The following is a 24,305-nucleotide window of genomic DNA, read 5'->3' on the forward strand; positions in this document are numbered from 1 at the left end:
GAGACGAATAAATGGTTAGAAGAAATAGTCAATTTCAAGGGAGAGAGAGAGAGAGAGAAAGAGAGAGAGAGACAATACTTGACTTTTCTCTCTGATTCCGCCTCTGACTTCTACTGTACCAAAGCATGATAACTATACTTTAGAAGCCATGAAACTTACATTAGTGGAAACCGAAGTCACGCACATCTTTATCATACAACTACTGAAAGCAGCATAAGCAGAACAGGGCCATTGAGATCATGCATCCTCTCAGCAGAACTCTTCCTTGATATACAAAACTAAGAGCTGTGTCAGATTAAAGTAAAAACACAATGGCATAGCAGAATCAAACCATAATCTAGTATGCAATACCAATTTTTTTCTCCACGGCACAAACTACATTAATAATTTATGTATGTAACTCCCAGCTTGTCCATGGTACAATGTACAAACTATATTCGAGTTCATTCCAGCCCTTCAGTACAGCTATTATTGTTGCTCATAATATATCAGCTACATGCATGACACACGCCAAATGCAACTTAACTGTATCTAGGAGGTTATGATTAGTGGAGGATGATTTACAGTAGCAGTTAATGGACTAGAGGTGGTACTATGATGCAAATATTTAACATATGAATTACAAATAAAGTTCAACCTCATCAAGCACTGGGCATCAGCGTGTCACCTTCCAAGAACTCTTCTAGCTCAACCATGAAATCCCCATCTGCATTCTCCTCTGACTCATTGTCAATGCTTTCTTCCATTGCCTGTAAAAAATAAAAATATACAAGTCCCAGTGTCAAAATTATATTAGGTGCTAGTGTGCAGTATACCAAACAAATAGTCAATTACATGATGATCATATTCATTTACAACGATTCATTAGGCTTTATCAGCTAGCCACACTCATACTAGTAATGATCTTACCATCACGGCCACCTAAACCAAGGCCCACATTTTTCCTGAAAGAGTCCAGGGATTAATGACGATCCAGAGGTTGCCATGTCTCAACCCTAATTCATGCATTTGAGCTCAGTCGACACCTTCAGGCAAGCCCATTTCAAGAATCAGTCCTACAGCATTTTATAGAACTACTAGGTCCAAGCCATCAGAAACCTGACTAGTCTAATTGCACTAGCCACAACTGGCTGAAGGGTCAAAATCCTAGTTTTTCGGTCGAAGCATGGTCCAGGCATGAGCCACCCCATTCCACTGGCATCCCAAAATCTAAGCAGAACAACTTTTGGACTAAATGTGGTAGTTTCCTAGCTTACATATCAAAATATCTCCCAAAGACATTAATTTTTACCAACCCTGTCCTATTTAGAAGCATAGTCTGAAGGGTGCAGAACTTGGAAAACTGGATTACATCATCCCAGTGATGCATGCAGGATGATAAATGATATCTATAGTTGCATAACCAACATGTTCAGAGTTGCTATCTCAAAAAAATAAGGAAAGAACTAGAAGAATGTTAAGGATGGGGAAGACACTGCAATGATTTGAGCCAATTTTATTCTAGCCTCAGTAAGCTGAAGAACACAGCATGCCATTTGGAACAATGAATTACATCATCCCAGTGATGCATGCAGGATAGTATATGATATCTACAATTTGCATAAACCACATGTTCATGGTTACTATCTCAAAAGACACACTATGTTTTCATTCTGGACTCACTAATCTGAATAACACATTGTTAAGAGAACAATAAAGATTTTGCATAACAGTATGCCAAAATACAGACACACAGATGGAACAAGAACATCAGGTGAAACAGAATACAAAGTTGAAATGGAAGGATTTGATACCAGACATCAGCTCTAAGAGAACTTCAAACATCTCATATGTGCTATTTAAACCAAGCTCACAACTAAGCAATATAATATAGAGAATACGATAGAAGACAAAACTTTGAGGGAACTACAGAATCATAGTTCCCAATATGACGAAAGATGAGACACTATGGCTTGTTAGTTTAAAATACCTACAAACTCTTAAGACCTACTAGATCAAAAATTTGGTCTGTTGGTATGCCATGGAAGTAGAACAAATCCAAGTAAAAGAAAAAAGAGCTACCTTGGACTCCTGGAAGTCTGTAACAACAGCTAGAAGTCTTCGATACTGATCTCTAGCTTCTGGATATTGAACCATAGACTTCACCCTTGCAAGTGCCTTCTGCATTCTAGCTTCTGTCTGTCTTCTGCCTTCTTGCAAGAAATCATAATCATCTTCCTTTTTAGGTTGACATTGCATGGTAGTGCCCTCCAAAAGACCTTCAGATCGAAAGCCACGTAAGCCACTTCCTTTACGCCTCCAACGCAATATAGCTTTCTCCACAATTCCTACTGACCACACAATTTTTCGATATCGTTTCCTCACTTGATGGCCACGTACATGAGCCTAGTCATCAGAACAAGAACATAAATAAATAAATAACTAATAGATGACAATAAGTACTTGTAACAAAAACAGATTAGCAGCTGAATGGGTACAGTGCTCGACTTTCATGCAAATTAAGTCAACATTTTTCTTTACTGAATTAATCATTAATGTTATAGAACCAATTGAAGTAAAAGAAAATCATAATTTAAAGAAAAAAATACTTGAAATGGCAGGAAAAAACACAATATTTGACACTCAAAATTATCACCCCTTACACAACAAATTTCAAGTTTCAACATTAGTCTCTATTGAGTTAATAGTCAAAATTATAAATCAAAACAAAAACCAAAGTCATAGTTTAAACAGAATATTTACGACCAATTTTACAAAGAATTGTTACTTGATAAATTCAGGTTATCTATTAACTTAGGAAAGTGTATCAGCATAAATAGCCTTCCTCATCAATAGATTCTCCTTGACTGAATGGGAAGCCAGTCAAACTGCTGCTCGGTCACTGAACCTTCCCATGTTTTACCTACTTTAGATTCATCTACTGATAGAAAAATTTGCAACTAGGCCTTAAATTTCTTTAGTTATGAAGAAAGTGACCTCTGCAACCAAATCTTGGCCATTTCGCCAAAATGAGACAACAAGAATTGGAGAGTAATGATGTATATTGGACTGTGGATGAGAAACCAGATTGTTTATCACTGTAATCTTCAAGGCTTTACTATATTCAGGAATTGGAATCTGATAAAAGTTACTTGGGGAACTAGACTAGTTAACAAACAAATGGACAACAAAAGAAAGCTGAGTCATCAAGAACATGGTTGTCATGCAAACATGATGGACATGCATGCAAGCATAATGAGAATAATTTTTTTTCTGGTAATGCAAGATAACTAACACAATGGTGATTGACTGATGCCCAGGGCTGATATCATATGACTTAATTACAGCTTAAAACCTGAATGACAATGATGGGTTTGTATCAGGATAATATGCAAACATGTTTATGTTCTACAGCTACACATAACTATGTGCATGTAACATGCTGAACATGTATCTGATGTGTTTGAGACCTCGTAGCTCTAGCATTAGAATGAAAAGCTGCATAACAGCAAAACAAAGTAAATGGAGTAAAAATACTATAGGCAACCAAGAACATGGGTGGACAACAAAAGTAGCAAAACGCATGGAAAATACACAAGCAAAGTGATCAATCAAGAACATCAGACCTGGATCTTGACTATCCGTTGCCTAATAATCAAAAACTCCTTTCTCCCTTTCCATCCTCTGAACTTGTTTTGTATACGAATGGCAGCAGCATGCAGAGGCGTATCATATTGTCCTGATTTATGTGACTTGATAGATATAAGTGAAAGTGCATGTTCATCTGATATTCCAGACTTGTCATCTCCATACTCAACAATCTTCTTTCTGTGGAATGACTGCACTCTAAAAACTTGGTAAATGCGAGCTGCAGCTTGAGAAGCATTCCGAACAGCACTTAATGTGTCCTTCAGTGAAAGTCCGGCCTGCATGTCTCCCTCAGCAACCTCAAGAGCACTCCGTTCTGCATCATCTTCAATACCCGTCAAGCTAGCAATTTCTGGTAGATCACTTTCTTTAGTGTCTATAGTGAGGGCCAAAAGATGGCTTGTCAAAGATGACTCTGCCAGGAAACCAGCAATGCCTTTGTGACCATTTGCTGATGCTAAATCTGCAGGTGTTCTTCCTGAAGGAAACTCAGGGGATGGGTCTGTCAATAAACCAGGTGCTGCACCCATTGCAATGAGGGTACCAACTGTCCACTCCCTGAAATAGAAAGAGAGAGAAACTCAAATTTAACTAATCAAGAACGTATATGAGCTCAAAATAAAATATCTGGTGTAATCACCTTCCACAAAATGCTGCCCAGTGAAGGGCTGTCCACCCATGTACATCTCTGAAATTAATATTAACACCAGCAGTCACTATTGGTTTTATGGCCCAATAGTAATCAAGAGCAGCTGATAAATGTATCACGCCCTGCCCCTCAGTATCCCACATGCTGGGGCCTTTACCATCTTCAGCCACTTTGTGTAGAAGCCAAGTAACCAACTTCTCTCGTAATAGTGCTTCAAGCAACTGATCCTTTACATAGTCAGCAGTGCATCCTTCTCTTTCAGCTAGCTTAAGCAGAGAAGAACACTCATCAGCAGCATCCATCATAATTGAACTAATTTTACTTCTCACATGAGCTTTCTTCCTAAATATCTCTGGATCTATTTTTTGGTAGTCAATTGGACCCAAAGAAAGTAACTTATCAAGACGTATATGAAGTAGCATTTCATTTGTGTTATAAATGCAGGAACCTATATTTTCCACAGGATGAGCATTACTTCCACGAAATTCAAACTCCCTCACTTCACTGCAAGCCAATCTGTTGGAACAGGTGACGTAAAAAGGTACCCTTCCAGATTTATGTGGTGGAGCATGGCAGCGAAGAATTCCATCTCCTACAACCTCCGCTGGAACTTCAACTTCCCCAAACATGCATGACCATCTACATTTTCCAAGGTCTTCTTTCTTCTTTAAGAATGTCCCAGTAATTAAAACCTATAATATACATAAGAAAGAATGAGCAAGAGATGAAAAGATACACTACATCAATCTCAGACCATTTTAATCTCTAGTCTGACATATTTCAGAACCTACCTAGATCATTGAGAAAGGAAATAAACAAGATTCATCAATTTCGGAATCCCACTTACCTTAGTCTCCAAACCAGTATACGCCCAGTTTGGAGAGAAATCAATTATACTGAAAAGCTGGTCCTTTGAAAGCGAGGGGCTCATTATATATGCATCTAAATGTTCATGATTTGAAATGCTAGAGTCTTCAACAACATTATCACTTCCTACAGCACTCCAGTATACCCCAGAATTTGATTTCATATGTGAGTCATCAACTTCTCCAAGTTCTTTGCTCATCCACCTTGTGAAGCTATCATACTTCTTTAGGCCTTCACCTTCAATAATCGAAAGGTCCAATGATGGTTGTTTCACAATGGAAGGGCAATCGACACTTTCAGATACAGATGTCCCATTTTCCACATTAATATTTGACGTAACAGCTGACTCGGAGTCAGGATTAGAAAGCTGCAACAGAAAATGTTAAGAATGAGATTTACCATGCCAGATGAATCACCTATAGAAAGATGAACTTCTCAAAATTCATGCAAAGAAATCAAGCCAAAAAAATTACATTAAGAACCACAGGGGCAGCAGATTCACAAATATTAACATATTTTTCAGCCCTAGATGATCATTGGCTCAATCTAGATTGTTGTAAATAATGAGAGTTCTGAATAAAATTATTTCTGGCATATCAAAATTTTGACATCTTTTTATTGTTACTAGCAACATAATTACTGGCAACATAAAAACAAATATAAATAAAAACATAACTTTAAACAAAATTATTCTCATGAATAATGCAGTTACTGGCAACATAATATTTGACATCTTTTTTGTTATTGTTATTTTATTAGAAGAAATAGAAAAATTACTGAGAGGAATTTTGAGCGGACACCTTATATCTGATCTGATGATGGTACCAATAAATAGACATCTGGTTAACAGGATTGCGTGCAAATCTTCAGAATTTATAATTGTAGGTAAACCCCTACCTCACTTTCTCCAACTCAGAAGTTATTCCAAAACCAAAAAAGGTTTGTGGTCAAGTAACCCAATTTCATAAAATGCAAAACATCTAATGCAGCAAAGTGTTGAGGTTGCCCAAAATTATGTCTTCTGGAAGTTCCAAGCTACATGCTACAACCATTTAGAAACTGGAAATGACAAAATTAACTTAAACAATGATTAGGTTAGTAATGGGAAACAAACTTTCTTAATTTATTAAAATTATTATAGTTAAGGAAAAATTTTCTTTTCGTGTGATAGGAAGATTTACAATGTCTAGTTAGATTTATGCAACGAAGCATCTAGACCTTTAAAGATCAAAATTTGCACATGATTACTCAACATAGATAAGCACAAGGTGGAAATAAATGCTGGTAGAAAAGAAATAGTACCTGCCATGCTGGCTTGTCTAACACACCAGAGCCATCTGGCCTGGTGCTGTGATTCCCATCATATAAATCTCCAAGTATCGAAGATTCAAGTTTATTATTATTTTCCACCACTGGAGGCTCTGTAAAACCAACAGATGATTGAAAAGATGGCATCTGAAATGAAGTTGCACAATGCTCCAGGACTTCATCCCATGATGTCAGATCATACTGTGTTTTGGACCCCCTAAATGATAACCCAAGACCTGTTTCATCAAATACTCTACTTATATCCTCTTGAGTAACTGAATAAAAATCTGATTTTGGTTCCGCATCATGTGTTCCCTGAAAACCACCTAGAAGGTTTTGAACAACTTCACTCGGTAGCTTTATTTAAGTAATCTAATTAACCAGACAAGATGAGAAGAGGTGAACTCACGGTTACTATCTATGGAAGGATCCGAAACATAAGGGTCCAAGAGCTGAACACTCATCATTTGTCCAGCATCATACTGCTGCATCCTAAGGAAAGGGTAGTATCTGGAACTTGTTGGATGATTATCTGCTGCATCGAATTTTGCTTTAGATACACTGAAAGAGAACGTGCATGATTGGAATATGAATCAGTGGATCTATACTTGCGTAAGATGATGCATGGCAGGTTATTATCTTGTGTAAACTATACCTGATTCAGCATCTTCATATTCTGATGTATGTGCACTGTTAGGGCTATCAACATCTGTTCCTTGGGATGGCAGCTGACTCTGACTTGTGATGGAATTAGAACAGACAGGACTATCCATATGGTTAACTCGGGGAACTTCTTCAACATCTCTAGTACGGCTGTAACTCGGTTTATGACCCTGGAGTATATTTTGAGATGAGATAATAAATTCATAACATGTGCAGATTTAAATGCAGCAACCTCTGCACAGGTTCATATTCCAAGTATATTCCATCATTGAGCATTGTAAATTCAAGCTTCAAGGTTTTAATACGTATAAGCAAAATTCATCATAATTGAAGGATAATACAGCAATTGAATGGTATTTCTTTGGTAGACAAAGAGTCATGATGGCTAGATTAGGGAAAAGTTGTAAGCTATTTTCAAATCATCAACAATCCAAGTGACTACAACAATAAACTTCCTTTTCATTAAAAGCTTATTAAAGATCGATTTTCATTAACAAAAGAAAACAAAACCTCTTGATTATAATCAACCACATTTGAAATCAATTATGAGCAAGGTTCACAGTTTCAGATACTGGACCTGTACCTGTCCATGGACAGACAGGTACGACAGTCTGTTTCAGGCTTTCAGCATACCATGAATGTAACATTAATGTACCGCGAACTGTTAAAGGGTGGGGAGGACGAAGGAAGACGAAGCAGAAAGCCAAAAAAGAAGGAAAAATAGGTGGAGGAAGAAGGAAAAAGAGGAGGATGCATACTGGAGTTGGCGACGGGCAAGCAGCAAGCAGTGGCCATGCAAAACCATCACGAGTGAAGAGGAGTCGCACACCTTACCGTAGTTTTCTAAAAGTTTTAGAAAAAAGTATTTATATATATACCGGATCAAACCACCCGGTTTTGGGCTGATCTGCATACTGGCTGGTGGCCGGACCAGTAAGTACTAAGTACTGGCCAGACCATGCCGGACTGGTCAAAATTTCACCAACGATCTTGTATTTAAAAAGAAAGCATCATCCCAAAGATACTAAAGAAGTTAAAGGAAAAATACAGATGCAAATATACGACAAGAAAGGCAGTCTCATAATTCGGCAAGCTGCCTAGAAAATGACAAAAATTGTAGCCTCAGAAAGAAACCAAAGTTTAAATAATATTGGCTAAAATAAGGCCAGTCCAGATAAGCCAAGGAATAACATAGTGCAAATCTCTAAATAAAGATTAAAGATAAAATGATGGCGTGAAGGAAAATGTATGTCATGCTGCAAAATAACAACCAAACAATAAGGACCCACTATAAGAGGATATGCAAAAGTGTCATTAAGATTCCAGATAATACATACTTTTTTTCACAAATCACCTAATAGTTGTAATTCAGACAAACATAAATTGTTTTGTTGGGCATATATACTTGCAAGGTTCGCAATACCGTACCGTACCGGTATTTCGACCTGGGCTCGGTACTGGTATGATACGGTATATCGAGCGGTACATCCAGTGTACCGAGTACAGTATACTGCTACAGTGCTACAGTAGTAGTGCTACAGTACTCTCGGACCGATAACAGTCGGTCCACGTACCGACAACCTGTCGGACCGGCACGTACCGCCCAAACCGGGCGGTATGGCTCGGTACGGCAGACCCTGTATACTTGTACAAAAGTGTGAAACTAATTGTACTTAACACTCCCAAAATGTTTATTTGTATGAATGCCTTTGTAAACCCAAATATTGCACACATTCATCTGTGTACAGGAGTCAAATTAACCCTACTTAAACATTAGCCATCGTGATTCATTTTTCGCCCTTAGTATTTTTCATTAATATGCTTCACAAATGCCCCACTAAATATAAACATCAATTTACCACTTTAGTTATGTCATTTGATTGATGTAGAGCATTTTTGCCATCAAAATGTCCTCTATCCACAAAGTTACCAGTAAACTAATTGGACTTACAAGAAAATCCATACAAATGAAAATTTTTAAAGAATAAATATGCAATTTGACAAATTGTATATATATGAAAGAAACCTCAGAAAGCAATTGTAGAAACAAGAAAAGAAGCAGAAGCAAAATAGATCAAACTCATGAGATGTTTACTAAATGGCCTAGCAGTAACAACTGTAATTTTTACTGCAGTTACCCTCATTTGAAAGCATGGAAATGACTGTTGTGAAAATAGATACAGGATTTCGAAGTTTGGGAGGGAAAATAAGCCCACAATGGTCAATTTTCTATATTTTCTATTGACTCACAAGGATGGAATTTCCAATCCACCAAAATATGGTTTTCACCAAGTGACTCATAAACAAACACAATAAATACTTGTAACTTCATAGAACTTCAAGAAATGATTAAGTCAGGAACTAATTAACTAAAAATATTGATGAACATGCAAAATTGGTAGCAATCTAATCACTAACATAACAGAGATTGCACCAACATTCAGTTCTAATTGTAGGACACTTGCTCAGTCCATGTTCATTTTGTGAAGTTTACAACAGCAACAGTGCATGCAACAAACACTAGAAACATCTTGCATAGCAGGCTTCCACAGCTACAGAGTCTAATGAACTTGATTGAAGACATAATCACATTTCATGGACCGCCTTAGGAAGTGAATAGAAGATGTAGAAAGTAACAACCTAAATTGACAAACATATATACGTGTGTATTGTAATACGTATATATCATCCATGTAAAGTAATTAATACTTAAACACTGATAAAAAATACTAACAAACATTAAGGGATAACAAAAAATCTAAAAATGTCAAACAAATTAACGTGAGAAGATAAGTTAATTGCAACCTTGACTTCAAGATAGTGAACAAGAACAATGTGCATGAAGTCCCTGCATCAAAAGATATCAAAAGAGTGGTGTTATCACAAAATTCAAACTCAATAAGCAACCATGGGCTGCAAATGAGAGCATAAAGTTCATACTGTTGCTGAAAACATCCAAGAAGTATGAAAAGAATGCAGAAAGACACTTAGATAGCACAAATATAGATATAGATAATTATTTGATATTTATCATCATAGGAAAACTTCTTTCCAATGAAAACCTGCAACTTTTGTTTAACTATGTTAAACTTCACGTTGTGATAAACTTTCCCCACAGATCTGCATTCTTCAATGGCATAACTCAGCTTTCTGGAGTACAGAAAACAACAAAGAAAAGCCTCCATTTATGATGTGGAGTAATGAATTTTAATTTTTTTGGTAAAAAGATCAGCATATTAATTTGCCTCCAACTAACCTCTATAGGAACTGACTGAAAAAGACCAGCATTTGGTTGACATTAAAGAAAAATAAAAATTATCCAATAATATTCTGAAACCTTCTCAACATAGAGAATTGGCTCAAAATCCAGTTGCATTTTTTATTCTTATGATGTGTATGTGAATGGAATGAAATTCTTCAGCCAAAATTTGGATTAGGATATTAGCACTAATTCTAGAGGGTTGTGTCAGGTTGACCACAAGTCATGGGATCCCAGTTAGCCTTATATTGTTGTCAGAGGTTAGCGTCTAGAATAAGCCCCAGACTGCATAGGCGATTCTTTCCTAGACTACTATATGTATTCATACACAACTAAGTAATTTGGAGTATATTAACAGATGAATGTAGAAAAATCATGATACAGATAATCCTTGCATGTTCTTATTGTTGAAGTCTATTTGCTTCACCAATCTGTAATGTTTTCAAGTGCCTTTAAATGTCAGTAACAAAAATGCAAGATCTAGAGTACATAAAAATGAAAAACTAAAAAGGAGACAGGAAATCACATGATGTTTATGTATATGCTGACTAAGATAATGATAACCGTATTTCTTTCTTTAAAATTGAACTGAGCAATCACTTCCATATTGCAAAGTTATCTGACATCTATGTAACCTTATTATTACCTACATGGCTGATCCACCGATTGACGGAAAAAATCTTGCTATGGTGACAGTGATGATATAAGCTGGATAAAATTTAACAACAGAATTCAAGGTTTTATATGATTTTCACGTTTCAATCAAATAGGAAGAAAGAGAAGTCTAACATATTTTTATTATTGTTATTATTATCTTGATGAACAATAGAAGGTCAACATGTTGACATCAGCCATAAGACCTAAACAATTAATAACTGATCTGTCTAGCATCATTGTGATTGTACTATTACTAATACTAGCAGTTACTGTATAGCTAACAGCTCTTGCAAGTATTTTCCTGAAATTTGATAGTTATGCACAGCTAACCAAGACATGACGAGCATCTTTTACAATTAAATGTTGGATTGCAGAAACAAAATCATTTAAGAAATAAGTAAAAGAGTAGAAAATTGAAAAAAAAAATTTATCCGGAAGGGGAACTTGAGCTTCTAGTTCGAAGGTCATGAAAAAAGAAAAGACAACAAACTTGCTACAAAAGAGAAAAGTCACTTTGGCCCCTTGCAATGCTCAATGCCTCTTGAATCATTATGATACAATTTTCAAATTGAACACGTCATACTTGAGAATTTTGTGTAGCGAATTTCCTGCTGAACAAGTTTGATCGAAACTTCTAATAAACATAGTTTGGTATCATACATATTCACAATTGATATTAGTTGGAAAATCGTACTCCATACTCTGATGAAACTAGAAATTTGCTGACTTGGCTAACTCTAAAATGAACATTTGTCACCTCTTTCTACTGCATATTGGCTATAAGCATTAGACAAAGATCAACTAGTAGTGTTTCCTATATATTGTGATCACTTGCATTGTAAGCACTTGATTCTATGTTACATTTACACCAACAGGTAGGTAGACAAATGGTCAGTTTATTCCTCTGGTAGACAAATGGTCAGTTTATCACATAAAAAATGAAGAAATCCTCGAATTGAACACATTCATATAATTAGGGTTTCAGAACACCAGAGGATGTTTAAAGTTTAAACAAGCTCAGTGTTTTATAAGGTCATGCTTCAAAATGTTCAGAGTTCAGAGAAAAATAGAAATTATATGAAAGTATCAAAGTAATCAATATGCATGCAAAATTTTGCATAAGATATCACAAAACAGACAACAGAGCACAAAAGAAAACTTTGTTCCACAACTTACTCTTCCAGCATCCAATAACTCCGTCTTTGAAAATTTTCATTTTCTTCACCATGAGCATAATAGCAATGAAGCACATCAATACTTCCAGCCTGAAAACGAGTTCAATATTTACAAAGATGTAGCATCCAACAATATAACATTCTTAAAAAAGCAACTCTATTACTTGCTATAAAAAATTAGAAACCAAAAGTGTAGCTCATTATCATATTCATGCCGGTACAGTAGTAGGTAAACTGGAAGGGGAACGTGAGATGACTTTAGGTTTCGTTGATTTACATGACGATTATATTGAAAAAGACCAAAGTCACAATATTTTTCTCACTCACGAATGGGTCTCTATGCTAGGCGTTCTGCCCGTGGCTTCAGAGGGTTTTCATGTTTGGCATATGCCTGCTCTTACTGAAATCTTTGGGGATGATTCCGTACTACAGTTTGGCACAGGAACTTTAGAACACCCTTGGGGAAATGCACCTGGTGCAGTAGCTAATAGGGTGGCTTTAGAAGTATGTGTACAAGCTCATAATGATGAACGTGATCTTGCTCGTGAAGGTAATGAAATTATCCGTGAAGCTAGCAAATGGAGCCTTGAACTAGCCGCTGCTTGTGAAGAATGGAAAGAAATCAAATTCGAATTTGAACCAGCAGATAAGCTAGATAAAGAGAAAAGGTAAGTGTGCATAATTCAGTAATTCCTGTTTGTTCTCCTAATTGATTGCATTATAAGCAAACTAGGAAGTGCTTTCACCAATAAGAACAAATATCAATTGCCAATCTCATATTTCACAAACATAGTATTCAGAACCCAAAAAAATTGTACAAAATTGTATTGAGAGCAGCAATCATGTTGCCTTGCTCCAGTGCAATAGTAAGTATATATGCTTCAATAATCTGTATGAGAGATCAGTAGGGATGAACCTGAAAAGACTCAGCTACACTATAGGTCAAATAGGCTAAAACCATGTCACATGACTCATTCCTGGTGCCCAGCCCGACCTATGATTGCAAAACAGCAAAATTATCGAAGCCTAATCTAATATCTGATTGACTAGTGTTCTTTTTCCATTGGCTTAAAGGAAGAGAGGAAGCAGGTTCTACAGATAAAAGAAATTGTAATTCATAAGTAATGGGTTCTCACATGTTACATAATTACAAGAAAACAAACACTTTTTCAGAAATCAGCGGATCTGAGCAAAGATTGATCTACCCGATAAATATAAGCACAAGTGGCTTGGAATCCTGATGTCCAAACTGAAGCAGGATTGACAAGGATGGGCCAACTGAACCTAAATGACATCATGATATCTTTTTTCAGGTTTTGAGGTCTCAAGAATCATTACGATGATGGCAGCCTTCATCATTGTCAATATGCTAGTGTCATGCCTGGCAGTATCTGCCACTGACATAGAAGGCTGTAGAGGTAGATTCCCCTATAACCACATAAATGAGCACAAACTAGGAGCTAGATCTTCCATAGGCAGATTGTCTCATGCTGCCAGTGAAAGAGAAAAACGGAAAGAAGGAAGAGAACAGGAAAAGGTACACATGCAGGTCCTTCTCAAAAGACTTGTGGCCAGATCTGCAGCCATCAGGAGTCATCTAAGCACCAATGTTGGACATGAGCACCATAAATTGTCCGATATTCAAGTCTTACGATATATTAATCAATAAATCTTGATATTTAGCCAAAAACACCAACACCCAACCTGGATCACTATATAAAGTCAAACCAATTTGATACTGATCCAACATCGAACAGACAACCTCCACTACAATTGAACGTGTCATCTGCATTCGAAGAAGTAAAATATCCATTCATGTAAAAAATTGTGCTTTCATCTGTGTCTATACATGAAAATGATCCTGATTAATAATAATTTATAACAAATTCTATAAAACACTATCCATGCCTCTGGAAGGCTTGGATAGTAATTATGATTTATGTCCAAGGTGTTAGGTGCCAAAAATCATGCATGTGCTATGGGTATGAGTGGAACACCACATTACAAGCCAATGTACCAGGGGATACATAAATACCACAACAGAACATTACCATGAAGGCATAACCAACAAGTGTGCATTGTTTTACTCATCAAGTAACACAAATAGAAGACGCCAATCCAATATAACTTACTTTTAGCCTCTCATGAGCTTCTTTCACAGTCTTTCCATCTTTTTTCTTTCTCCAGTTATGGCCATCCTTCCTGAAGTATCTCAATACTTTACGATCAAAGAGGAAAAGAGATCCACCTGGGGCAAAACACATGAAGAATATGTTGCTCTTCCAAACATAAATACCATAAATAGGCATATAAGCACCTTGAGAACAATTCAAACAACTAAACTATTAGGTGTTTGTACCAAAACACTATATGTCAATCAGCAAATGTGACTAACCCAGTGAAAAAAAAAAATTAGACCCTGACTTGCAATAAAAGATCATACTTGGTGGTTTATTCGGTGGCTCTGGTGCAATACGAAATTTCTGATAGTTCCGAAGTATTTCACAGATTTCAGCAGGTCGTAACCAGCGATGTTGTGCTTCCAGAAGTATCTGCTCAATATCTGTGCACGCATAAGGAGATAATTGTATCAGCAAAAAAAAAAAAAAGATAAACAATTGTCGTCGACCATCTAGAAGTGGACATAAGTAATTCGGAATCAGTCAGTATTTTATTCAGCTTATGACTCTGGACATATATTTAAAGGTTGACATGGTGAGAAGAAAGCAGAGTTATGTTAATGACTTTAGACAAATGATCAAAACTAAATATGAATCAAAAGAACAGAGATTCATTAAATTTTGTCACTACCAAAGTACCATCAGTGGTGTGGATTATTAGTTGTGCATACAAATGAAACGACCAGAAAATATTACTTGCCATAGAGAAAAGGAAATCAAATACATGAAAGAAAATCGTACATTCTTAATATTTTGTACAATAATTTTCTCACAAAATTGCACCACTTAAAGAATTCACCTTGTCCCCACTGGAGAGGGGATTCTCTCAAACAACCACACCGCTGCATCCGAAAATGTAACTAAAAAGTGTATTTTCCTCCAAACAAACAAATGAATGACTTTCCTCTTGAGTTACAGTGTTTCCCATGTCAAACAACATATATATTTGGAATTCCAGATAGAATTCAATGGACAAGGCAAATTGGAATGAGACTCCCAAAGGGACTTCAAGCAGCATCGTCCACCCATAAAGAGAAACATTACACAACAATGACAATCATATAGAATATATAATTAGTATGGGAAAAATATATAACCTCAACACGAGACAAGGGATGTGACGAAAGAGACTATCAACGTCATCAAAGAAGAATAATAGGAAAAAAGACGGAAGAAGAAGAAGAACCAAATTCTCACCCAGTTGAGGGGTCAGTGAAAAACGCCTGGTCTCCGCCATCGATTACCAACAAAAAAAATCAAATATCCGAGACTCGATCACCAAACCCTAGCGCTTCTAGTATCAGAATCAGATGCCCTAGAGCCGACCCTGCAGCGGCAGCACCACCAGATCCGTCTATCCCGGGAATCAATAAACCGGACCGAATCGACGAATCTTCCCGGAAAAGAAGATTCTACCACCAGTTTCTCGGGGATCCACAAAGCAGATCGGAATTGTTGCTTCACAGGGAGTAATATCGATACTGGTGGTTCTACAGATCGGGAACCTGAAGCCGAAAGGAGCAAGCGAACCTTCAACGAAGCAACGACAAAGAAGCCGCCGAGTTGGACCGCGCCAGAGAAGAGCACTCACTAAATGGCGCGATTCGACGAGAATACCCCTAAACGACTACTTATATTACTTTCTTGCCGCCATGGATCCCACGTCCATTAACGGCGTCAATAAAGTGAAGGGTTAGATTTACGCGACCGCATGTCAATAATTATGCGGAAAGACACTTCGGTGGTGCCCGTTAACGGCGTCAAGAAGCCATTTTCCGTTGCATCTATCTTCGGATGGTTGCCACGTGTGTTATTTATTATATAGTTATAATATTTTTTTTCGACAGGATTATAATATTTTTTTAATCTTCATAAGCATAAACATAAATAGCATAATTAACTTAAAAATTAAATTTTATGACAAATATAATATTTTTACCTTATTCAAAAATACTTGACATATCTATCATTTCAAATATTAAAAAAAGTACATACATATTTACAAAATTCGATCGAATGCATACCCGCAGAATATTATACTTCCAAAGAATAGATGTCCTTTAGAGTTTCCATTAGCAATCAAATAATGTCAACAAATTAACCATAACGACGAACATGTAAAGTTATAGATTTCACAATGATATTTATGCTAAGCTTGTTTTTACCTTTTTGTTTTAGTGATCCAATTGTTCTTTTCGGAGTCTTCTTTTCCTGAACGAAACACTAATACTGAGGACAGTAACACTAAATGAGCAACCAACCAGCTCGTCATTCGTCTCCGCTTATGATGTAGATAATAAGGTCCTTGACATACTTTAATGTCACATGAATAGTTGTTGGGACTCATTAACATGCGAATCATGATCTGTCCACTTCAGTATCTTGTAAGTGGGAGACATATAAAGCAGGATATGCTAATTAATGCGACGCGTTCCTTCCGACTTATCAAAGCATGACGTGTAAGTTAAGAAAACATTTGTTGTGATGATGGTCGATATTTTGTGATGTACAGATCGTGTGGGTTACTACTATCTTACCACGTGATCCTCACGCCATAGATTAATTGGCTGCTCCTTTCTTATGGTCTACAGATATGTGAGAGCTTATATGGTTAATTAAGCTTGGAATGGTTGATAATTAAAAGAATAAGCTCGTCATAATGACAAACAAAACTATGTAAACGGCTCATCTCTCGTATACTGTAAAAGCTTCCGCAATATTATCAGAAATGTAAAAATATTAAATTTCATGATTGAATTAATTCATAGTTAGCTGATATTTATTTCACCATTTTTTTTCCTAATTATACCCTACAATTGATGAATAATTATATATTTAGCACTTAATGCTTAATTTAGTGAGATATAAAATAATAACATAATCAATATCTCAGCACCAAGTAAATAATCGATTTCTCAATGTCACAACCAATATTTCAACATTATTGACACTCATGATGCCACATAAGTAATATCTTAGTATCGATTTATCAACACTCCAACATCACGATCAACAAATTAACTGACTAATATTTTAACGTTGTATGACTAATATTTAGGCATCACATAGTCAACATATCATTATGATTATTAACTGTATTATAGTTGTCACACATTATATGCATTAAACCTAGCACAATTTCATCATAAACGAGAGATGCTTATAAATAATTTTGCTTTTAATATATATATCTACAAGCGTAATGATTCAAAATCTATACTATAAAACACTTTCTAAGTATATTGTCAAGGGAGGTCCTCACTCTCTAAGTATTGATCGAGTATTTCAAATCTCTTATTAATTTAAGAATCCAATAAATCATATCAAATACCCTCGATATAGTTTTTTTTTCACAAGATCTTTTATCAAACTCACTCATCTCAAAATCAAGATCAGCTTCAAACCTAATCAAACTCTACTTTAACATGATGTGTGAGAAGAAATATATGAAAATTTATTGATATTTTTTTTATTTTTTATATCAAATTTGTTCGAATATATTCCAGTCTAATTCATTGAGAATTATTCTTCCTCTTCTCGCTCTCAATTTGGGATTCATGCCGACCCACACATCCAAACGTCGGGTTTGGACCGGGTCAACTTCAGAACCGGGCGCGGTCGGAACCTCACGAGATTTGCACGTAGCATTGGGGAGAAGGGGCTCGAACGGTGTGGCTCGCCACATTGTTGGTGGCGAAACAAGACAGAAACCTTAGATATACCCAACCAGAACGCGCCACGTTTGCATTTGATCAGCTAAACCTCTTGTCGAGCTTAAAATGAACTGTTCTGATGTTTGCTGTTCTTTCGGAATAATATAATTCCGTAGTTGGCAGTTACTGGTTCGTCGTCTTGGCTTCCTCTTCTTGTGCTATATAAATAGCCGAACCCCGGACGAGTAAACGACTTCGTTCTCCTTTCTTTTGTCTCTTCGCCATCTGAGATCTGCCGAACGAGAAGACAGAGGAGAGGAGAGGAGAGGCAAAGGAGGGAAAAAAGATATGGCGGTGGTATCGGCTCTGGCGAAATACAAGTTGGTGTTCTTGGGGGATCAATCGGTGGGGAAGACCAGCATCATCACCCGGTTCATGTACGACAAATTCGATACCACCTATCAGGTCCATAAACATCAATCATCCCCTAATTTTTGGGTTCGATCCATGGTTTCTAGATATAGGTTTGTGTTTGGTCTGTTATTTCGGTCAAATTTTGGACCAGTTTCTGGATGATGTTGTCTCTGACTGCTGGATCTTGTGGTTTACGATCTTTTGATATGAGGGAGTCGGGCATATAAATTCGATTTTCCTTTAGGTGGCAATTGTGTTTGATGGAGAACCTGATTTGATCGGCGTCTGAGGTCAATCATTAGGTGTTCTTTATGTTGAGCTAACGATGCCGGATTCAGACTTTTAGATGATTATTGTAAACTGGATATGTTGCTATCTTGATAAATCGGAAATGGTTGAATAAGTATTGGATATAGGTGCGTCATGCCTATGATACTGAGCATGCAAGATCTAATTTTACAACATTAGACATAGTGTCAGGCTGTTGATTTTGTGTTACTTATAGAAGATTTAGTAAAATATTAAAAGATAAAATATAATTTCATATATTGTTTATATTATAGATTAGCAGACATTTTGACACATTGTGCTTCTTACAATTCCCATATTTGTTCATCTAGACCATATAACTCTGTTGCAACCTAATTTTTAAGGTCATCTCTACAGAATCTGATACTTGATTTAGCTCTCTGAATCATTGCATTATCTGCTTACCAAAAATCCCTAAATACCATTGTCAGATTTCCTATTTTAGGTGTTGCAAACACGTGCTTAAAGTGCAATTGCTTTTTCAGTTTATGGCCCTTACCAAGTTCTTGTTGATTAGCAAGATGTTTTACTTCTGCTGCATAAAATTGGTGATACTCTCTTAGATGTCATTGCTCATGCACGATTAGGAAATCAGATCTGACATAAAAGAAGGTTTTTACTTCCAGTGCTTGTTATTCAAAAAGAGCAACCAATCTTTATATCAAGGGACTGACCATGCTATGTGTTGCTCCTAGTGGAAAGTATATTCTCAGAAAGAAGTTATATTGGCAAGATTGAATTTACTCTCAGATAAAACCTATATAATTTATTGTATGGGGCTTATATGCTATGAGTGAGCGATCACCCACTTAAAACAGGTCTTTCACCAGCAAGCATGTGAAACAAATGTTAGTGCTTTTGAAGATTGTCATTCCTATTTGCTGCCCACACTTAGTAGAAATTCAGTGGACTGACAATAAGTGAAAATTTGCATAATGTTGCGACAGGGTTTGTAAGATTATTCAGTGATGAAAGTTTTCAAAAGTATATCAGCCCGGTGCATTCATGTGTTACTCTCTTAAAGTCGGATTAATTTTTTTTCATTATGATGCTCTTAATCCAACTCTGATGCTATAGAATCTAGCTCGTATAGTGACTATGCCAACTATATTATGTTTTATGTGCTTTCAAGACCTATGAAAGTCATTTTATTGTAATTTGACTTGCTTGCATCTGTTTTTTTACATTTTCACAATAAAGAAAACAAAATATTTGCTTGAAAATGAAAGTGACATATTATAGTCAGGTGATGATTTTACAAGACTCTTGACTTTGGATAGAAGCATATCATTACTTCCATTACATTCACTAAGTCATGTGCGAATTTTAGTATATTTGAATAAGCATTACGTTATATGTTTTCAGGCTACTATCGGCATTGATTTTCTATCAAAGACGATGTACCTTGAAGACCGTACAGTACGTCTGCAGCTTTGGTAATTCTGTTCTCTTTGTTTTTGTGATAATTAATTTAATTGATATTTGATAACATCCTAAGAACCAAATGTAACAAGTCTAAGTTACTAGGTTCATTCTTGTCAATGACAAGGACATGTCACATGCCCCCAAAAAATAATGAAATATAGATAAAAGAATGTCAAAGGGATCCTATAATTGACGCTAAATATGTACTTCTTGATATGAAAAAAATCTTGACTTCTATAATTTGCTAAACTTGCATGATTTTTCTAAAGGTCAGATGGCTTTTCCCCGTCATGTTCCTTCAATTCCTTCACATCTAATTTTTCTTCCTTAGGAGGTTGCTTTCTTTTGTGTGCCTAAATTTTGTTGACTTGTTAACATGCATGTGTGAACTAACCAAGCATAGTTCATTTGAAGGAAGAGAAGGTCGCTTATTTCTAGTGCTCGTCGAACAAATCTTTAACTGGTTTTCCAAGGCTTGTAAACCCTAGATGGTGGCTTATGTCTTTATACACGTCCTCAATTTTTCTACATGATGAAGTTCTCATAGCATATGGCTTCATGTGATAACCATATTTAAGAAAACTAAGATGCCATTGCTGTCGTGCAATTCAAGAATTTAATTTGAATTTGTTTGATCATAATTAATATGATATATTAGTTCATGGATGTTAATTACTGAATGTCCAGGGACTATTACTTTAGATCCGTGGGTTTAATTAGACCTTTAAGGCTTTAACTACGTATTGGCCATCTCAGACTCTTAGTAACTGTATGATGATTTATTTAACACTATTTTTCTAATCAAATTTGCAGGGATACTGCTGGCCAGGAGAGATTTAGAAGTCTTATCCCAAGCTACATCAGGGACTCTTCTGTCGCAGTTATTGCTTATGATGTATCTAGTAAGTTCTGGTTTTCTTATTCTAAGTTTGATATTTCCAGGTTCTGACAAAATTCTGACCAGGAATAGACCATGGACTCATATCCAGATTAAATGTTGAAGTTCTCTCAATCTAGCTTGAAAACATTTTATAGACCTTAGATGAATCTTTTAACACATGCCACTGTTGCAACTTGACTATTTTACTTCCCGGCAAAAGTGCTAAATTTAGCCATTTAGATAGTATTCAACACATGCAGCAGAGAAACATGGATCCAATGCTATTAATATTTTTTCTTCCTGGCAAAAGTGCTAACAATGGCCATTCAGTCAGTCTTCCGAACACTACTATAGGGCCTTAAGACTTCTTATCAAGTTAATTTAGAAAAATGTAGCATGTCTTTGGGCAATCTAAGCCACCTCAGTGTATTTAGTAGCACCATTCATCAATAACACTATCTTTTTATACCTTCAGCTACAGCAAGAGTTGCAGTATTTTGCTTTTGGGACATTGCTACATATGTTATAGTTTTGCTTACCACATAAATATATCCTGCTTGCTTTTATCGTCTGTCATGACAATGCATATGAATGGGATATTATCAAGTGCTTGGCATATCCTCTTGTGGACCTAGACTTTTCATGCACGTCTTCCTTCCATACAGCACATACACTTTCATGGATAGATATTATCAAGTGATTGGCATATCCTCTTGTGGACCTTGACTTTTCATGCACATCTTCCTTCCATACAGCACATACACTTTCATGGATTCTTATCTTAAAAAGATATACTTCGAAACAGAGAACAAAGGTTTATTGCACCAAATCTTTGTTGCTCCATGCAAACTTAAGAGACAGGACATCATTAAGTGGTTGACATTACCTTGTGGGAACCTAGGTGAGTAATCAATTTTATGCATTGGATCAAGCATCATTTCTGTTATGACTGAATCAGTCCACTAAGAATAGCATATCCGAGCAGAATTTCAATGATAATGTAGATTTACATAACAGTTAACGAGTATTAGAAATTGATATGTGAATAAGTGGCTCCCCAACTTTACCAATCCAATAATTATCTTCAGCTGGTGTTCATGTTGATCATATTAGTTCAAAGTATCTAGAAGAATGTTCTACTTATATGCCCCCTTTGCTTCACAGATCGGCAATCGTTCTTAAATACTTCAAAGTGGATCGAGGAAGTGCGTACAGAACGAGGTGGCGATGTAATCATAGTTCTTGTCGGAAATAAGACGGATCTTGTTGAGAAAAGGTCATAAGTGCTGGGAGTTTAGTTCTATTACTTTTCTACTTTTTAATAATATTCTCTATTTATATCTTGTTCCATTAGCAATACATTTTTGTTTGAGTTGTTTGAATGTGCTTGTGGCTTTATATAATTAAGTTGCTGTGTAAAGAAGCTACTTTCATATTGATCCGCTGCAGAGTCCTTTTCTTAAAAAAAAATTAAATGCATTTCTTCACTGAGCTAAAGAGAAATGCGTGCATTCACTTCTTAAATTGGTATTTTGTCAGATGGACTGCCTTAGTTAGCACTGGGAAAGATGTATATGTAGCTTGTTGCTGCTTATAAGTAAAGAAGTTTATTCTAATAGTTGCTCAGTACATTGGTTTAGGTGCTAATTAAACTAATTAACATCTATTTTTATTCTACTGGTTTTGGCATTTAAAATTGTTACCACCAATGCACTTTTTTTGATGTGCTAATTGTTACTCTTATTATCATGAAGCTGACAGGTAGGACAAAGGGTCCAAATTCAATTTATGTAGGATGATGATTCTTCCTTCCTCTGATGCTACTGTCAATATGCAAATTATTAGATATACTGGAAAGTTCCCGACGATGATTTAATACTTGATCTGATTATGTAATGCTATATTGTCATACTTGTCTGCTGCTCGATCAAGTTCATGCATACTGGCACTGGTGAAATTCGTCAGAAAATGGATATGGGTGTGCCATAGGGTTATCCATTATATAAAATTGCATACAAATTCATTTCTATTTTGGCTTCGCTTCCGACTTCATGGAGTTGAATTAAACCGCATACTGATTTCATCACTATGGCCTAGGATTAGTCCATACCATGTGTTATGACTTGTATCCTCAGTTATTAATGAACAATTTTGTTTGTTTTAACTTCGTGATTGCAGGCAAGTCTCGACAGAAGACGGAGAAACCAAATCTCGTGAATTTGGAGTGATGTTTATTGAAACCAGTGCAAAAGCTGGCTTCAACATCAAGGTAATCACATTTTACAGCATTAAGGCTAAATTTTCGACTCGGCACCTTCATTTCTCAGTTGGAAGACATCTTTGAACGCTGGCAGCCACTGTTCCGCAAGATTGCTGCATCCCTGCCAGGGATGGAGACTCTCGCTTCCACTAAACAGGAGGACATGGTTGATGTCAATTTGAAGTCTACAGTTAGTTCAACACAGACTCAGCAGCAATCTGGAGGATGTTCGTGCTAGAGAGGTTCCAAATCGAAATATCTTGAAGAAATTCTTTATCGACCAATGTAAGTTTTGATTCGTTTAGCAATTGAAATTTTGATAGTAGACTGGAGAACCATCGATAGTATTTATCAAGTCGCTTGATCGTTGATTGTAGCATCTCTGTTGTTCCAGTTCTTGTTTCTTCTTTCGACATGACTTTTCATTTTCCTTTTTGTTTTGTTTTTTTGTGCGTGTGGTCCCGTACACATTATAATGTATTATGTTGCTCGAAGTTATAGCATCCGTTGCAGTCTGTTAAGACTCTCTCAGTCGTTTAATGTTCCCCGTTGAACTATGTATTTTTTAATTCTCTTATGGTTATCTTTATATGCCGATATGTTAATATGCCTTCTAAGCAAAAACAAATAATAAAAAAAAGGATAGAAAACTGTTACAACTCTTAATATGTATTTTTGAGTCTTATGGTTTGCCAAACTACAATCCTCCCTTCAGAAGAAAATGATAGAGAGAGAGAGAGAGAGAATGCAAGATGGAGGTAGAAAGTGGCCCCCGCCGGAATTGAGGATGGTCTTTTAAATTCATCTTTAATGATATTTACGTACTTTTTCATGGCATAAATCTAAAAAGGAGGTCGAGTTGTCAAATACGGTATCCAACATAGACCATCATGACCTGCCTACCCCATTCTCCTAACATTCAATTCTCCTCTTTATTAGAGATGTTAGTTGTCAGTCACCACATTAAATTCTTGTTTGT

The 24,305-nt window shown here is 36.2% G+C and overlaps 2 protein-coding genes across 5 annotated transcripts; one reads left to right on the plus strand and one right to left on the minus strand.

Moving 5' to 3' along the window:
* Positions 1 to 338: 338 nt before the first annotated feature.
* LOC135582862 (calmodulin-binding transcription activator 3-like) lies at positions 339 to 15,955 on the minus strand. 3 transcript variants are annotated; one of them, XM_065153786.1, is made up of 13 exons: positions 15,583 to 15,955; positions 14,649 to 14,768; positions 14,338 to 14,453; positions 12,207 to 12,295; positions 9,920 to 9,962; positions 7,107 to 7,284; positions 6,861 to 6,986; positions 6,446 to 6,777; positions 5,124 to 5,510; positions 4,268 to 4,968; positions 3,606 to 4,185; positions 2,062 to 2,385; positions 339 to 749 (listed from the first exon to the last, which is right to left on the minus strand). In XM_065153786.1, exons 1-13 carry the CDS (start codon positions 15,620 to 15,622, stop codon positions 642 to 644), a joined length of 3,144 nt encoding a protein of 1,047 aa, XP_065009858.1. In that variant the 5' UTR covers positions 15,623 to 15,955; the 3' UTR covers positions 339 to 641. The 3 variants fall into 3 exon arrangements, with proteins under 3 accessions (XP_065009858.1, XP_065009859.1, XP_065009860.1); XM_065153787.1 differs by having other exon boundaries at positions 6,861 to 6,983; positions 15,583 to 15,954; XM_065153788.1 differs by lacking the exons at positions 9,920 to 9,962; positions 12,207 to 12,295; positions 14,338 to 14,453; positions 14,649 to 14,768; positions 15,583 to 15,955 and having other exon boundaries at positions 6,861 to 7,012; positions 7,107 to 7,248.
* A 2,331-nt stretch (positions 15,956 to 18,286) lies between these two features.
* On the plus strand, positions 18,287 to 23,705 carry LOC135639427 (ras-related protein RABH1e). 2 transcript variants are annotated; one of them, XM_065153174.1, is made up of 6 exons: positions 18,287 to 18,503; positions 20,127 to 20,197; positions 21,000 to 21,088; positions 22,231 to 22,342; positions 23,245 to 23,335; positions 23,421 to 23,705. In XM_065153174.1, the coding sequence occupies exons 1-6, from the start codon at positions 18,387 to 18,389 to the stop codon at positions 23,562 to 23,564; spliced, it is 624 nt and encodes a 207-aa protein (XP_065009246.1). In that variant the 5' UTR covers positions 18,287 to 18,386; the 3' UTR covers positions 23,565 to 23,705. The 2 variants fall into 2 exon arrangements, with proteins under 2 accessions (XP_065009246.1, XP_065009247.1); XM_065153175.1 differs by having other exon boundaries at positions 18,346 to 18,475.
* Positions 23,706 to 24,305: the final 600 nt, after the last annotated feature.

This window comes from Musa acuminata, chromosome BXJ3-6 (genome assembly GCF_036884655.1).
Source record: "Musa acuminata AAA Group cultivar baxijiao chromosome BXJ3-6, Cavendish_Baxijiao_AAA, whole genome shotgun sequence".
Lineage (NCBI taxonomy): Eukaryota > Viridiplantae > Streptophyta > Magnoliopsida > Zingiberales > Musaceae > Musa > Musa acuminata.

Bases quoted from the DNA above. Each gene is read 5' to 3' on its own strand.
- LOC135582862 (XM_065153786.1), bottom strand. From the start codon at position 15,622: ATGGCGGAGACCAGGCGTTTTTCACTGACCCCTCAACTGG. The intron at 12,296-14,337 runs GTAAGTTATATT...ACTCGTTTTCAG, and splicing joins AAGCTCATGAGAGGCTAAAA to GCTGGAAGTATTGATGTGCT. The intron at 5,511-6,445 runs GTACTATTTCTT...TTTCTGTTGCAG, and splicing joins TAGACAAGCCAGCATGGCAG to CTTTCTAATCCTGACTCCGA.
- LOC135639427 (XM_065153174.1), top strand. From the start codon at position 18,387: ATGGCGGTGGTATCGGCTCTGGCGAAATACAAGTTGGTGTTCTTGGGG. The intron at 21,089-22,230 runs GTAAGTTCTGGT...TTTGCTTCACAG, and splicing joins TATTGCTTATGATGTATCTA to ATCGGCAATCGTTCTTAAAT. The intron at 23,336-23,420 runs GTAATCACATTT...GAACGCTGGCAG, and splicing joins AAGCTGGCTTCAACATCAAG to CCACTGTTCCGCAAGATTGC.